Here is a 15440-nt window from a genome sequence, read left to right as displayed (position 1 = left end):
ATTCTTAACCAGGTGTCCACATTCCTGCCCCCACATACTCTCTAATCCTGAAGTCATACAGATGAACCAATCAACAGCTGGATCAAAGGCTAAAGAAAACTCCTGGGTTATTTTTCACTAGGTTCAAGAGTTTAATGGTGGTTTATCTGGGAAAAATCTGCCTGTTGATTGTGTAAAATGCTTTCCTGAGAAACTTGGGCTTGTAGTTTGCTAGGGAAATACTAGCACAGTTGTGAAGGATTGTGCTACAGTTTGCTCTTTTTACAAATTCCGATGCACTGATAGGAACATTTTTCCAACCAGAAAGTAGCCTCCGTATTAGAGTTTTCAGTTATTTTCCTTGGCTTAGAATGTTTCTTTTCCTGAAAGAAATCCCAGGTATAAATGAAACTATGACCTTTTCATGTCCCTCACCAGATTCATAACTTAATCACACAAATGCACTCATATTTTTATTTTTGATAACTTCTTCAAATGAGCATGCTTATTTTGTGGGGGACATCCTACAGTAAATTTATGGTCTGCTTTAAATTTGGTGAGGTCTTGAGTAATTTCTTTCATTGCACATCTTCATTACCTTGGTCTAGAATTTTTAGCTTCTTAACAATCCTAATCAGTTCAGAGACTGCCTTAGTTTCTTAGTGCTGCTATAACAGAAATTTATTTTCTCACAGTTGATGGGGCTAGACGTCCAAATTCAGGGTGCTGGCTTTAGGGAAAGGTACTCTCTGTTCGCTCTGGGGAAAGACCCCCCCCATCTCAGCTTCTCTGGCCTTCCTTGGAGATCTCTGTCTTTTCCCCATTTGTGCTTGCTTGCTTCTGTGCCTAATTCACTCTTTTTGTGTCCCAAAAGTAACTAACTTAAGACACACTCTACACTGATACGGCCTCACTAACATAACAAAACCCTACTCCTAACACATACTTTGAGGGGACCCAGTTCAACCCAGGGACTAAAATTTGTGAATTGCAATTATCCTTATTCAGAACAGATAGATAGCAGGAGATTTTTTTTTTTTTTTTTGTCTCAGTTGATCCCAATAGTAAAAATAAAAACAATATGGTTAAAAGCTCCTCTTTACAGTTTATGTCCTTGGAGAGGTATGCCAAAGGGAGAAATGATCACTTTGTACTCACTCCAGAAGCTAACTTGGTATAATGCAGTTTATAATGCTAAGCTACTCTTTGTCCCAGGTACCAGTATTCAGCGCCTACTGGGGTTGCTTGTAAATACATTTGACTGGAAATTTATCATTACATTACCATTTATACTACCATTCCTAGAGCAATTTCCTAGAAAAGGGAGTGGCCCAAGGTGAAAGCTTTTTTCCTAATCTTCAGTGCTTCTAGCTCTCAGACCCATTGTCCCACACCCACAATTCTAAAGGTGATTATTGCTGATGTGGGATATATAGAACAAATAAAGAATAAAAGATCCAAAATGCAAGTAGGCGTTCGGATTTTGAAGTAAAGCACGTTCAACTTGTGAGTATCCTGAATCGAGGCTATGGTAAAGCTAGGGTCTAACCATAATAGCCCATCTCCAAGGTTGAGAGACAGACCAGGTTGGCCAGCTACCTTGACTATCAGTGCTCTTAGAGATAATCAGTATTATCGTTACCCTCAAAAAATAAATCCAACACATTGAGCGTATTTAGGATCAAAGCAGACAACATCTAGCAGGTAAATGTAATGAAGGAGAGGCATACTCCAAAGAACAGAGGAGAGGCATACTCCAGAGAACAGCTGGTAGCTTTGTAGAGTTTTGCAGAGCTGAAACCATAACTACTGGTTAAAGGACCTTGTCTGAATCTGGCAAGCCAAGCTCATGTGATTCGGAATTGGGACCCTTCAGGATCAAGCCCATGAACATTAGGCACAGCTACTGGTGAATCAGATAAAGGTCTTAATCAGTCCTAAGAGAGTAAAATGGTAGATGTTTGAAAGGCGGAAGGCAGGGGAAGCCAGGAAGGACATAGATGTCATCTGTCAGAATTGTGAGTGGTAATTAGTTTGCACAGCAGAGGATGAGTTCTGCGGCGATGATGGTACTTGTTTGTGTCCTGACTTGCCCTGAGAAGTGTTGGTGGCAGACCAGGGTACATTGGTCTGAGCTAAGCTTCTTTATAAACGTTATTTACTAACCATCACCTTTTTGAGCTTCCAATCATTAAAAGAGCATAATGCTCTTTTAAGAACTATCCATATGGGATCAAATTGACCACAGCAACTTGAAAGATTAGATAGGAAAATTAGGGGCCAGTGAATTTATGTTAGTGGGGGCAGGCCAACTCAGAAAAGGAGGGTGAGAATGGTTGCACAACTCAGTGTAATCAGTGTCACTAAGTGGTACATGAAGAAACTGTTGAATTGGTGTATGTTTTGCTGTGTATATTCTCAACAACAAAATAAAATTAAAAAAAAGTTAATAGAGGAACTGGGTGAACAGATTTAAACTGATGTTCATTTTCAGAATGAAAGATACTTGTTTACAGATACTGAAAAAATGTTTATTAACTTAGATTTTCTTAGAATAATAGAAGTATTAATGATTATCAAATAAAGCACAACTTTTCTGGTAGTATGAAATAAAACCAAACCAAAACGAAACCCATAGCCATCAAGTCAATCCCTACTCATAGCAACCCTATAGTGTGTCTATATAAAGAATTAATTCTAGCTCTAACCACGTAAATGACTAATTCACATTTGATGATGTGTCTGCAACTGGTCCCTGCCCACCTCCCCCTGTTAACACACACCCAAAAATCAAACTCCATGCAGGCAGCATCCAGTGTTTTGGCATTTAAAGACACTCAAGTAAACATGTAAAAGGATGACTATAACGTTAAATGATACTTTGAGGTAACCTAATTAGAAATAAAAGTTGTCTTAATTAAATACACAGATGGAAGTAATTTTAATACGAACATTCTAATTCTGTTTACTTTTGGTACTTTATCTGTCAGCTAAAAAGTTGCCAAAGAACGAGCCACAGAATCCAGGAGCCAATTCTACCAGAGGAAGAGGAGTAGACCTTACGGAACCCACACAGCCAACCAGGAGTCAGTGTTGTAGTAACTAAACTCTAGTTTGAACTAGCTGGAATATTCTTCTGCTTCCTAAATGTTAACAGTGGAATTGGAGCATTTAACCAGCCCAGTATGACTTCCAAAAAGAAGAGACTTATGATAGAGTCAAGTTTCTAATACAGAATTATTTTAAGTGTTTTGAACTTAATTTTTAATAACATGCATGTGTCCCTCTGACTAATGTTTCAGCAGTAGAAGGGAGAAGTAAGAGCTGTGTGTACACTGGTTTCGTTGGAAGGTTAGGGGAATCATTTCTCATCAGCAGGGATGTAGAGAAATGACTGTCTGGACCCACAGTTAACCAGCCAGTTCCTTCGAACTGGTACAGTGGTCTATGAGAAAGATCTGGAATTTACTCATTTGGGCCTTTGAAAAACATTGTCTTTTTAGGAGACTTTGAGATATTTATGTTTAGCTGCAACATTTGGGCAAATGGTAATTTCTCCTGGTATCTGTATTTGAAGTATACATTCCACGTTTTAATAAACTAGCCACAAGAACACAGCCCCACATCTTCAGGAGAAAAATGAACACTGGTGGCAAGCTGTATCTAAATTATAGCCAGTCCTGTTATTTCTTAAATGGTGGCAAAAATCAGATGTAACCCATCTTGTTTTAGAAATATGAAAACTGATAAACGCATTTGATGGGTAGTGTTCCCTTCAAACATGAGCTCTTCAATAAAAATGAAACAGACCGGGTGTCTGTGATTTCGGTTTAATCACTGCTGGCCATTTGCATAGGGTGGTTTTGTTGTTTGGGGGCAGGGAGGGAGCTTGTTCCCTTGGGACATAACACAGTCAATGCACTAACAATTATGTACATTCAAACTTGATTACTTTAAATTCGATCTTCAGATGTACTGTAAATAGGGTACTGCATTGTAGCCTCCATATATGTTTAATACTTTTCTGTAATATTTAAGAGTTGCTTATAAGTGTACAAAATGTACAGTTATTAAAACAGCTAAGTATTTCTCTCCCCCTTTCAGAGGAAGGGGCTTCAGTTGTTCCTACATTGCTAGACCCATAATAAACAATGTATCTGTAATTCGTAACCTGAGTATTGCGATGTTAACAAGGATCTTTCAGCCAGCTTTGTTTCCCAAAGTTCGTGTTACTTGGATCGGTTCAGTATATTGCACTAATTCTTTTAGTTCTTTTCATTGTATGAAATCTACCATGTGTCAGAGATGATTTAATCTATTTAAGTGATAAACTGCTAGCAGAACTTGTATATTTACAGTAATTCAGAATTAGTAAGGAAAACCGTTTCCCAGTGTTTAGTTTTATATTGAGGTGCTCAGGTTTGAATAAAGTGGTATAAACAGCAAATACTGGACCTTTTCTCTTTCTTGGCAAGAAACAATGAGCATGTATCAACAGTGTTATGTAACCTGAAATCTGCTTTTGTATTTTCTTTCTTATGCTCTTAAAAACGACATATAATATTGATGGATCCTAATATCTGGTTTATTCAAGAGCTACAGTTATGGTGTTGTATCTTTGTCTTCTGGGTAATCAGCACATTATCTTTTATATCAGAAACTGATACTCACATCCGCTGAGCAGTATCACCGCAACTGTAATGTTGTCCCTGGAGCCAGCCGTTAAGGCGGCTTTTACCAGTTGCCGGCTAACGTACGCAGCCGCGCCTTCGTAGAAGCTCTTAGCTGACGGCTCCTTCGCTTTCTCGTTCGGATCTGTTGGCACATCGTCTGCGCTGACCTGTCTGTCAGTTGGTTTCCTGCCGTGATGTTGGCGAATAGTCGGTCTCGGTGGGAATGTTTCTGAATTTTCAAGGTCACCAATGGAATGATCAGAATATTTTGAATCATATAAGTTTTCTTTTGAATTTATAGCTGACAGATGTTCTTTCGATAAAGGTTTACACTGATAAAATATGTGGATATCATTACTTTCCGGTTTCCTAACACTTGGTTCACTAAGTTTGGACGATGAAGATTCGTTCTCTGCCATGAAGCATTTTTCTTTATATGTGTGAAACATGGTCATTGCCAATGCGATGACTTCATTTTTATCTAGAACTTCCCAAAGTCCATTAGTAGCTAGGATGAGGAATTGACATAAGTCATCTATAGGGACCGAGATAGTTTGAGGTGCTGGAATAATGAATTTTTTCAGTTTGAGATTTCCGTGAAATCCAAGTCCTCGTGTGGTTTTTGTTTGCACTTCGAGGAACCCATTTGGTTCATTTGAATTAATTATTGCTCCATTATGAAGTACTCGCCTCCTTTCCATTGCATTTTGGATAGTGTGTTCTTTGGTTAGGCAAAAACCTTTACCATTTCTGCATAAGACTGCATGCACGTTACCTAAAGGATTATGTTTAAAACAAAAATTTGATCCTAAAGATCTAATGGCCAATTGTATCAAAGAATACTAATAATTTTACTAATTCTGTTTTTCAATGTATAATCAGAAAACTGGTCATTTAAAGGTATTTTTTAAATATGTGATGTTAGGATGATTTACAGTAATTCAGATTTCAAACTGAGAGGCAAGTTTCTCCCTTATTTTTAAGCACCTAGTTGGAAACCCTGGTGGCGTAGTGGTCAAGTGCTACGACTGCTAACCAAGAGGTCGGCAGTTTGAATCCACCAGGCGCTCCTTGGAAACTCTACGGGGCAGTTCTACTCTGTTCTCTAGGGTCGCTGTGAGTCGGAATTGACTTGATTGCAATGCGTTTTTAGTGTTTAAAATACTGCTTTTAGTATTAATTAAATTACAAAAATTGAAATCACTTTCTTTTATGAAACAGCTTCAGAATATATCTGTTTTGGATAGCCAGTATGTTAAACTTTTATAACCAACATATATATTCCATAAGTAGATACTTATAAGTGTTTGGAGAAATGTTTCTGCAATTAAAAACACAAAATCATACTTCAAAACGGAGTTTGACACTTTTGGAACTGGTAAAAGTTAAAATCTGAACATGTTTAGGTCATGAGTGATGAAAACATTAGAATATTGCTGTTAATGTCAGCTATGCCAGAAACCCATAAAACCTGTAATGTGTGATTAAAAAGAAAAAATTCAGTCAGCCTTCATTTGAATTAATTATTGAAGAAAATATGTATTGTTTATGTATGACATGAGTAATAACGAGCCAACATGAAATTGAACCCTTTGGTTGAAAACTGAAATCTTAAAATCTGGTTCAAATGAACTTGTGGTGTGTGCTCCAATGAAATTTTTTAAGAAAATCTAAATAATGCTTTTAACAGATTGAGGAGTGATTGTATTGCTGAAACTATCTTTGGATTACTGGGAGAAAGGTTCACAGAATTTCTTCAGTTTGTTAGGAAGTATTTTCCCCAAGTTTTTAGGAATATAATTGTGTATTCAATCTCAGGCCATAGTTTTTCATGGTAAAGAATCATTTTTCTAAAAGGTTATCTGACTTATTCTAAGATGGCGTTAGTGACGTTTGGATAGTATATCTTTGAGAATTAAAATTCACAGAACAGTGTGTAAGACTTACTTTAGATATTTAGAATATTCTGGCTTGAAACATGGTTCCATACCAAAAATCAATTTTGTTGCTGCAAAGGCTCAATTAAAATCTCTAAATTTTTTAGGTAAAGGAATTTAGGCTTAGAAAGGCTGAGGTCTACACAGCTACTGTGGATGTACAGAAACCATAAATTGGTAAAGCATTGCTCAGCCATACATGTGCCTATTAGCTCATATACATAATGGGAATTATGAAATCTGGATTACTGGGTTGTGACAAAACACTGATGATGTATATTGGGGGGGTGGGGAGAGGTTTTGGGAACCTGAGAACTACATAAACGGTAGTCCTAGAAACTACATGACTTGTTCGGCTAATATTTTGTACTGATTTGTCTATTCTGCTGTAAAACATTCTTGACTTTTGCTGGGTTGCAAATTATTACAGTATTAGCCAAGCTGCATGGAGTGCAACAGGCCAACTAGGTAAATTGTGAATTGTTCTACTAGAAGGACATATGATTCAAACCTCTTTTAAATTAGAAAATTTCTTTCTGTGTGCATATATGCATATGAATAGCACAACCATAGCTCTGAAAACACAGGGGACATAATTTGGCTCAGAGAATAATCAAATCCATTGACTTCCTAAACATACTTGCATGTGGAAAGCCAAAGCCCATTCAGGGCAAAGAAAGCATTGTTTCCCTGCTGTGTGGTTTGAAAAGAATCTCATACAATTATGAAGTTTTAATGGAAGGATGGTAAACTGGTATTTTGATTTAGTTGTCTCTGCAAAGAACTTAGTAAATGGATCCTTAACACGCTACGAGAGTAGAAAATGCTATTTTGGTTCATTTTACTACTTGTGAGCACCCTTGGGTTCAATAAAATTTCTTAGTAGAAGGGACATTAAGTCCTGGTTGAGTTCTTGCTCTACCATTGGCTTGTTGCCTGACTTTAGAACTGGTAAAAGTTAATTTTTTTTTCTTTTTTGTTATTTCATATCATTGATTTTACCTTTTTTAAAAAACAGAGATGGCTGCCCAGATGGCTGAAATCTTTACGTTTGTGAATGAATGGTGCATGGGGTAAAGAGAAAGTGGAGGAGTAGCTACACTTTCTCAACTATTTATGCATATAGCCCTGGAAGTAGAGGATAAAGAAGATTGAGGCCCTGAAAGAGCACTCCTAATAGTAGCAGTCATGGGGGAAAAAAAAAAAAATGTGTAGAGTCAATAGTTATACTTCCTAATGTTGGGGTTGCTGAAAACGGGATTATTGCATACAGGGTTGCCGAAGGTAAATGACTCCATTAAGCTGGAAGCTACAGTAGGATGATTGTAGGCACCAAGGGAGATGGGAAATGATGGAGGAAGATAAAAAAAATCACTGTAAAGTCCGCGTAGTTTGGAGGACTGAAGGAAGAGAAAGGAGGAAATCTTTTACAGTTTTAAGAGGAAGAACTGAATAGCATTAAAGAAAGGTTCCTTTCACCTCTGCTTGGACAAAATGAGAACAGCTAACCAAGCAGTAAATTCTGTGATGAAGACCTTTACTCAAAAATACGAATGAATTTGAGCATAAATGAAAATTCAGATTCCTAGAAGTTACGAGCTTCGCTTAACTGGTGAGATTGTACTCCTCAGAAAGTGTCAGCAGACAAAAAAGGAATAGGGTTACTGGGAGATGGGCATGGTTAGGGATGGTGATCATACACAGGGATGAAAAAGAGCTGCTCTCAGGTGCTGCTGGAGCCTTTTTATAATGGCATGAATAGTCAGGCAGTGTTTCTTATGCAGAGGGTAACAATGTAACTGCCTCCTGCAATTAAAGTTATTGCCAACTTTTGTGAAAAGAAAAATAAGATTTTTCTTAAATATAACCAGGAAGGTCGCTTACTGTTGAAGAGAATGGGAAAGGTCTAAGTGAGACTTATGAAAGATCTGGAGAAAAGAGGAGAAATTCATGCAATGGTAAGAAAAAAAAAATGATACCAAGGATGCGCAAGAGTGCCCTAGGGTAAGAAAGACAACTTGTGTTAGAAGAAACAGCGAGAATATGTGGAAAAACAGAAGCACCACACATGCGGACTTCAGTCCAAACTTAGTGTCTTTGTGACTTCCATTAAGTCACTTTATTTCTTCACCTGCAATGTTATTCTTACCTATCAAGGTTCTTGTGAGGATTCAAGAAGGTATAAGTTTGTCATAGGTAGACACTTGATAAAGGTTTTCTTCCTTTGTGTTCCATGAAGAGAAAAATGGGAAGAGAGGCTATCCAGAAGAAATTGAAGGGAGATGAGAAATGTTTAATTTTTTACTCATTATAAAGAGTTGTAAGAAAATCTTTATGAAGTAGACTTACAGGCTTACAAAGTTAGGAAGAAATAACTACTGAGGAAAGGAAAAGGAGGATAAACAATCTGGAAATTCAAACATGGTTGACCAAACCAAACCCATTGCCATCGAGTGAATTCCGACGCATAGTGACCCTATATATAGGACAGAATAAAACTGTCCCCTAGGGTTTCCAAGGCTGTAACCTTTGCAGAAGCAGACCACCACATCTTTCTCCTGTGGAGTGGCTGGTGGGTTCTAACCGCCTACTTTTTGGTTAGCAGCCAGTTGCTGAACCACTGTGCCACCAGGGCTCAAGTATGCTTAAACTGGGAGCACAACAGAAGTGCCTAAGCATGTAGATGATGTTAGAGAAACAATGTATATCCAGGTTTTCTTTAGGACTCTATAATTCTTGAAAAATAAGCAGAATTTAATTACATGCCATGAGCACCAGATGTATGTCTTCCCACTGAGGGTGCACTTAAAAGAGTTTTCTGGATGGACTGGTTTTCGTTGGATTTTTTAAAGATTTGTTTTGCAAGATACATGATAATGGAAATAATATTCACCATTGTACCCCTGGAGCCTAACAATACTTTGCACGTGGGTCTCAAATATTTGTGCAATATTAGTTGAATGTGTCCTCAGAATCGGGTTTGTATGTGAGTCCACAACTACCATCAAAAAAAAAAAAAAGGAGTGTGTGTATACGTAAAAGATCAGTATTATTTAAGAATATGGTTTCTTTTCAGCATGAAATAAAGGAGATTCTGGAGTTAAATTATGATTTAGGGGGAAAAGAATAAGGCTGGAAATAATTTTAAAAACAACTTATTCAACCAATACGAATAAACAGATACATCTCTAGAAACAATCATACCTAGACAGGATAATCAAGAAAATTAAATGAGGTCTTCAGATGCAGCATCAGTCATGACTGAAGAAAGAAAAGGCCATGTAGAAATGAAAATACACCCTAAAAACAGCAGGCAGCTGATGTTTAGTTGAAGTACTGAGATTTGGAGTCAAAAGGACTTGTTCTGACTCACTGGTTATATGTGAGCCCTGTGGCAAACTGGATAAGACCTATGGCTGCTAGCCAAAAGGCTGGCAGTTCGAATCCACCAGCTGCTCCTTTGAAACCCTATGGGGTAGTTCTACTCTGCTCTATAGGCTTGCTATGAGTTGGAATAGACTTGATGGCAATGGGCTTGTTTGTTTGTTTTGGGTTTGGTTATATGTAACCTTACATAAAACTCAGAAGAAAAGGAAAGGGTCTTGAGGTGGGCACAAATGGTGGTTGTTAGGTGCCTTCGAGTCGGTTCCGACTCATAGCGACCCTATGAGTCGGTTCTGACTCATAGCGACACTGCCCAGTCCTGCGCCATCCTCACAATTGTTGTTATGCTTGAGCCCATTGTTGCAGCCACTGTGTCAATCCACCTCGTTGAGGGATTTCCTCTTTTCCGCTGGCCCTGTACTTGGCCAAGCATGATGTCCTCCAGAGACTGATCCCTCCTGACAATATGTCCAAAATATGTGAGACACAGTCTTGCCATCCTTGCTTCTAAGGAGCATTCTGGTTGTACTTCTTCTGGCAGTCCATGATACATTCATTATTCTTTGCCAACACCACAATTCAAAGGCATCAGTTCTTTGGTCTTCCTTATTGATTGTCCAGCCTTCACATGCATATGATGCAATTGAAAATACCATGGCTGGGGTCAGGCGCACCTTAGTCTTCAAAGTGACATCTTTGCTCTTCAACACTTTCAAGAGGTCCTTTGCAGCAGATTTACCCAATGCAATGCGTCCTTTGATTTCTTGACTGCTGCTTCCATGGCTCTTGATTGTGGATCCAAGTAAAATGAAATGCTTGACAACTTCAATCTTTTCTCCATTTATCATGATGTTGCTCACTGGTCCGGTTGTGAGGATTTTTGGTTTCCTTATGTTGAGATGCAATCCATACTGAAGGCTGTGGTCTTTGATCTTCATTAGTAAGTGCTTCAAGTCCTCTTCACTTTCAGCAAGCAAGGTTGTGTCATCTGCATAATGCAGGTTGTTAATGAGTCTTTCTATCCTGATACCCCGTTCTTCTTCATATAGTCCAGCTTCTTGGATTATTTCCTCAGCATCCAGATTAAATAGGTATGGTGAAAGAATACAATCCTGATGCATACCTTTCCTGACTTTAAACCAACCAGTATCCCCTTGTTCTGTCCGAACAACCACTTCTTGATCTATGTAAAGGTTCCTCATGAACACAATTAAGTGTTCTGGAATTCCCATTCTTAGCAGTGTTATCCATAGTTTGTTATGATCCACACAGTCAAATGCCTTTACGTAGCCAATAAAACACAGGTAAACATCCTTCTGGTATTCTCTGCTTTCAGCCAGGATCCATCTGACATCAGCAATGATATCTCTGGTTCCACGTCCTCTTCTGAAACCGGCCTGAATTCCTGGCAGTTCCCTATCGATATACTGCTGCAGCCATTTTTGAATGATCTTCAGCAAAATTTTGCTTGCATGTGATATTAATGATATTGCCCTATAATTTCCACATTTGGTTGGATCACCTTTCTTGGGAATAGGCATAAATATGGATCTCTTCCAGTCAGTTGGCCAGGAAGCTGCCTTCCATATTTCTTGGCATAGACGAGTGAGCACCTCCAGCGCTGCATCTGTTTGTTGAAACATCTCAATTGATATTCCATCGATTCCTGGAGCTTTGTTTTTCACCAATGCCTTCAGAGCACCTTGGACTTCTTCCTTCAGTACCACCGGTTCCTGATCATATGCCACCTCTTGAAATGGTTGAACATTGATGAATTCTTTTTGGTAAATGACTCTGTGTATTCCTTCCATCTCTCTTTTGATGCTTCCTGTGTCATTTAATATTTTCCCCATGGAATCCTTCACTATTGCAACTCGAGGCTTGAAAATTTTCTTCAGTTCTTTCAGCTTGAGAAACACCGAGCATGTTCTTCCCTTTTGGTTTTCCATTCCCAGCTCTGTGCACATGTCATTATAATACTTTGCTTTGTCTTCTCAAGCCGCCCTTTGAAAATCTACTGTTCAGTTTTTTACTTCCTCAAATTCTTCTTTTTGCTTTAGCTGCTCGAGGCTCAAGAGCAAGTTTCAGAGTCTCCTCCAACATCCGTCTTGGTCTTTTCTTTCCTTCCTGTCTTTTCAGTAACATCTTGCTTTCTTCAAGTATGATGTCCTTGATGTCATTCCACAACTCGTCTGGTCTTCGGTCACTAGTGTTCAATGTGTCATTCCCAACATAGTAGACTATATATGATTGTCTGATTCAAAATGGCCAATACCAGTCCATTTCAGCTCACTAATGCCTAGGACATTGATGTTTATGCATTCCATTTCATTTTTGATGATTTCCAATTTTCCTAGATGCATACTTCATACATTCCAGGTTCTGATTATTAATGGATTTTTGCAGCTGTTTCTTCTCATTTTGAGTCATGCAACATCAGCAAATGAAGGTCCCAAAAGCTTTACTCCATCCATGTCATTAAGGTCGACTCTACTTTGAGGAGGCAGCTCTTCCCCAGTCATTTTTCTGAGTGCCTTCCAACCTGGAGGGCTCATCTTACAGCACTATACCAGACAATGTTTCGCTGCTATTCATAAGGTTTTCACTGGCTAATGCTTTCCAGAAGTAGACTGCTGGGTCTTTCTTCCGAGTCTGTCTTAGTCTGGAAGCTCAGCTGAAACCTGTCCTCCATGGGTGACCCTGCTGGTGTCTGAATACTGGTGGCATAGCTTCCAGCATCACAGCAACACGAGAGCCCCTACAGTACGACAAACTGACAGATATGTGTAGCCTTGTTTATTTATATTCTGTCTGCCCTGCATTTTTAGTACTAGGCGTCAAGTTTTTACTAGAAGAAAGGGGCACTTCCATGTAGCAGAAAGGGGACTGTGAGAGAAGCTGTTTTGGTAGATAGGTTGGTGTCTTAGTCATGTAGTATTGCTGTAACAGAAATGCCACCAGTACATGGCTTTAACAAACAGAAATTTGTTCTCTCACAGTTTTGGAGGCTAGAAGTCCAAATTCATGATGCTAGCCCGAGGGGAGGCTTTTTCTCTGTGTCAGGTCTGAGGGAAGGTCCTTGTCATCAGTATTCCAATCCTAGGAGCTTCTCAGTGCAGGGGCCTTGGTCCAAAGGAAGTGCTCCCCTCCTGGTTCTGCGTTCTTGGTGGTAGGAGGTCCCCATGTCTCTGTACTCACTTCTCTCTTTTATATCTTGAAAGAGATTGATTTAAAATACAAACTAATTTTGTAGATTGAGTCCTCCCTCATTAATGTAACTGCCACTAATCCCACCTCGTTAACATCATAGAGGTAGGATTTACAACACATAGGAAATTACATCAAATGACGAAGGGGTGGACAGTCATACAATACTGGGAATCATGGCCTAGCCAAGTTGACAGACATTTTGGGGGGGACACAATTCAATCCATGACAGTTGGTGTCTGAATAGTTGAAGTTTTTATTCTAGTGCTACTCAGAGTATGGTCCTAGCAGCATCAGTATTACCTAGGAACTTGTTAAAGATGTAAATAATTGGGGCTCAACCCATACCTGCTGAATCAGAAACTTGGGGTTGGAGCTCAATAATCTGTGTTTTAACAAGCCCCCCGCCCCCCAGTGATTCTAATGTGTGCTAAAATTTGAGAAGTACTTCTCTAGTGATGCGTGATATGGTGAAATATTATGAATTGTGTCTTTGTGTGTATGGAGGGGCAAGGGTTAAGAAAGTATTTTATCAGGTAGTCAGAAGATAAGTAAGATTGTCTTGTGATATACTCTGGGATCCTTTTCCCAGTCCATGGTCTAAGCCTTTAACTATGTTGTCCAGTACAATAGCCACAAGCCACATGTGGCTATTTATACTTAAACTAATTACAATTAAAACATTCTGTTATTCAGCTGAACTACCCACATTTCAAGTGCTTAGTAGCCACATGTGCTCAGTGCTGCCTTATTGGAGAGCACAGATGCAGAGCATGTTCATCACCACAGGAAGTTCTATTGGCCAGCACTGTTTCAGCCTGTAATGACCCTTATTTGACCCATACAGGTTGGAGACCCTCACTTGTAGTAATGGTGTGTCCTAGTTAAGTCAAGACATCAACCATTTAAAAAAGAATTGAGTTTTGAACTTCTCTACCCTGGGGAGACTTTCAGTCTGTAGCTGTACGCTGGTGCACTTTTTACCTTGTGGAGGCATCTTCCTGGTATAGAAAGTGCCATGGGTCTGTCTCCCACATAACTGAGTGCGCTGCCTCTAAAATATTTGCTCTTTAATCTAAGGCTGGAAACCCTGGTGGCGTAGTGGTTAAGTGTTACAGCTGCTAACCAAAAGGTCAGCAGTTCGAACCCACCAGGTGTTCCTTCGAAATTCTATGGGGCAGTTCTACTCTGTCCTATAGGGTCGCTATGAGTTGGAATCGACTAGACAGCAATGGATTTGGTTTTTTTGGTTTGGAATCTAAGGCTGCTGAGCTTTCTTTTTCCATTTGGTCTCCCCATGCCCTGACCATCAGTGGTAAAGCTCGTTTGTGCAGGATGTCTCTTTCAATACTGCCTAGAGCTTTATAAGGAGTCTGGAAGAGGTGGCAAGAGAATTTCACCTCTTCTCTTTCCCCAGCATGACTCAAAACACTGTTTCATAAAAAAAAAAAAATTAGAGGATATTAATTCATAAACTTAATCTGTGAGGAGTTATCCTCTGAAGAATTAATCTCTAAAGCAAAATTTCAACAGACATATTACACCACCTCCAGCACCACATCTGTTTGTTGAAACATCTCAATTGATATTCCATCAATTCCTGAAGCCTTGTTTTTCGCCAATGCCTTCAGAGCACCTTGGACTTCTTCCTTCAGTACCATCGGTTCCTGATCATATGCCACTTCTTGAAATGGTTGAACATCGACTAATTCTTTTTGGTATAATGACTCTGTGTATTCCTTCCATCTTCTTTTGATGCTTCCTGTGTCATTTAATATTTTCCCCATGGAATCCTTCACTATTGCAACTCGAGGCTTGAATTTTTTCTTCAGTTCTTTCAGCTTGAGAAACACCGACCACTAGGGCCAAAGATGAAGAAATAGAAGATTTTTATCAGCTGCTGCAGTCTGAAAGATCAAACATGCAATCAGGATGCATTGATAATTACTGGTAATTTTAATGTGAAAGTTGGGAACAAAGAAGAAGGATTCGTAGTTGGAAAATATGGCCTTGGTGATAGAAACAATGCTGGAGATTGAATGATAGAATTTTGGAAGACCAACGACTTCTTCATTGCAAATACCTTCTTTCACCAACATAAACGGTGACCAGACACATGGACCTTGCCAGATGGAGCACACAGAAATCAAATTGCCTATATCTGTGGAAAGAGACGATGGAAAAGCTCAATATCATCAGTCAGAACAAGGCCAGGGGCCGACTGTGGAACAGACCATCAGTTGCTCATATGCAAGTTCAG

At 39.1% G+C, this 15440-nt stretch overlaps 2 protein-coding genes across 3 annotated transcripts in view; one reads left to right on the top strand and one right to left on the bottom strand.

Annotated features, from left to right (window-relative positions):
- RAB5A (RAB5A, member RAS oncogene family) overlaps positions 1 to 5438 on the top strand; it is a 29385-nt gene extending 23947 nt beyond the window's left edge. Inside the window, exon 5 of one of the 2 annotated variants that reach the window (XM_049871111.1) lies at positions 2970 to 5438. In XM_049871111.1, coding sequence (XP_049727068.1) covers positions 2970 to 3085 — 116 coding nt within the window. In that variant the 3' untranslated portion in view covers positions 3086 to 5438. The remainder of the gene's footprint in view (positions 1 to 2969) is intronic. The other variant, XM_049871110.1, reaches the window with a different exon arrangement.
- PP2D1 (protein phosphatase 2C like domain containing 1) overlaps positions 4628 to 15440 on the bottom strand; it is a 38951-nt gene continuing 28138 nt past the window's right edge. The window contains exon 3 of the mRNA XM_049870692.1: positions 4628 to 5427. Coding sequence (XP_049726649.1) covers positions 4628 to 5427 — 800 coding nt within the window. The remainder of the gene's footprint in view (positions 5428 to 15440) is intronic.

Source organism: Elephas maximus, chromosome 27 (assembly GCF_024166365.1).
Source record: "Elephas maximus indicus isolate mEleMax1 chromosome 27, mEleMax1 primary haplotype, whole genome shotgun sequence".
Classification (NCBI taxonomy): domain Eukaryota; kingdom Metazoa; phylum Chordata; class Mammalia; order Proboscidea; family Elephantidae; genus Elephas; species Elephas maximus.
The sequence above is the reverse complement of the archived record's forward strand: the minus strand, read 5'-3'. Positions and strand labels throughout refer to the sequence as shown.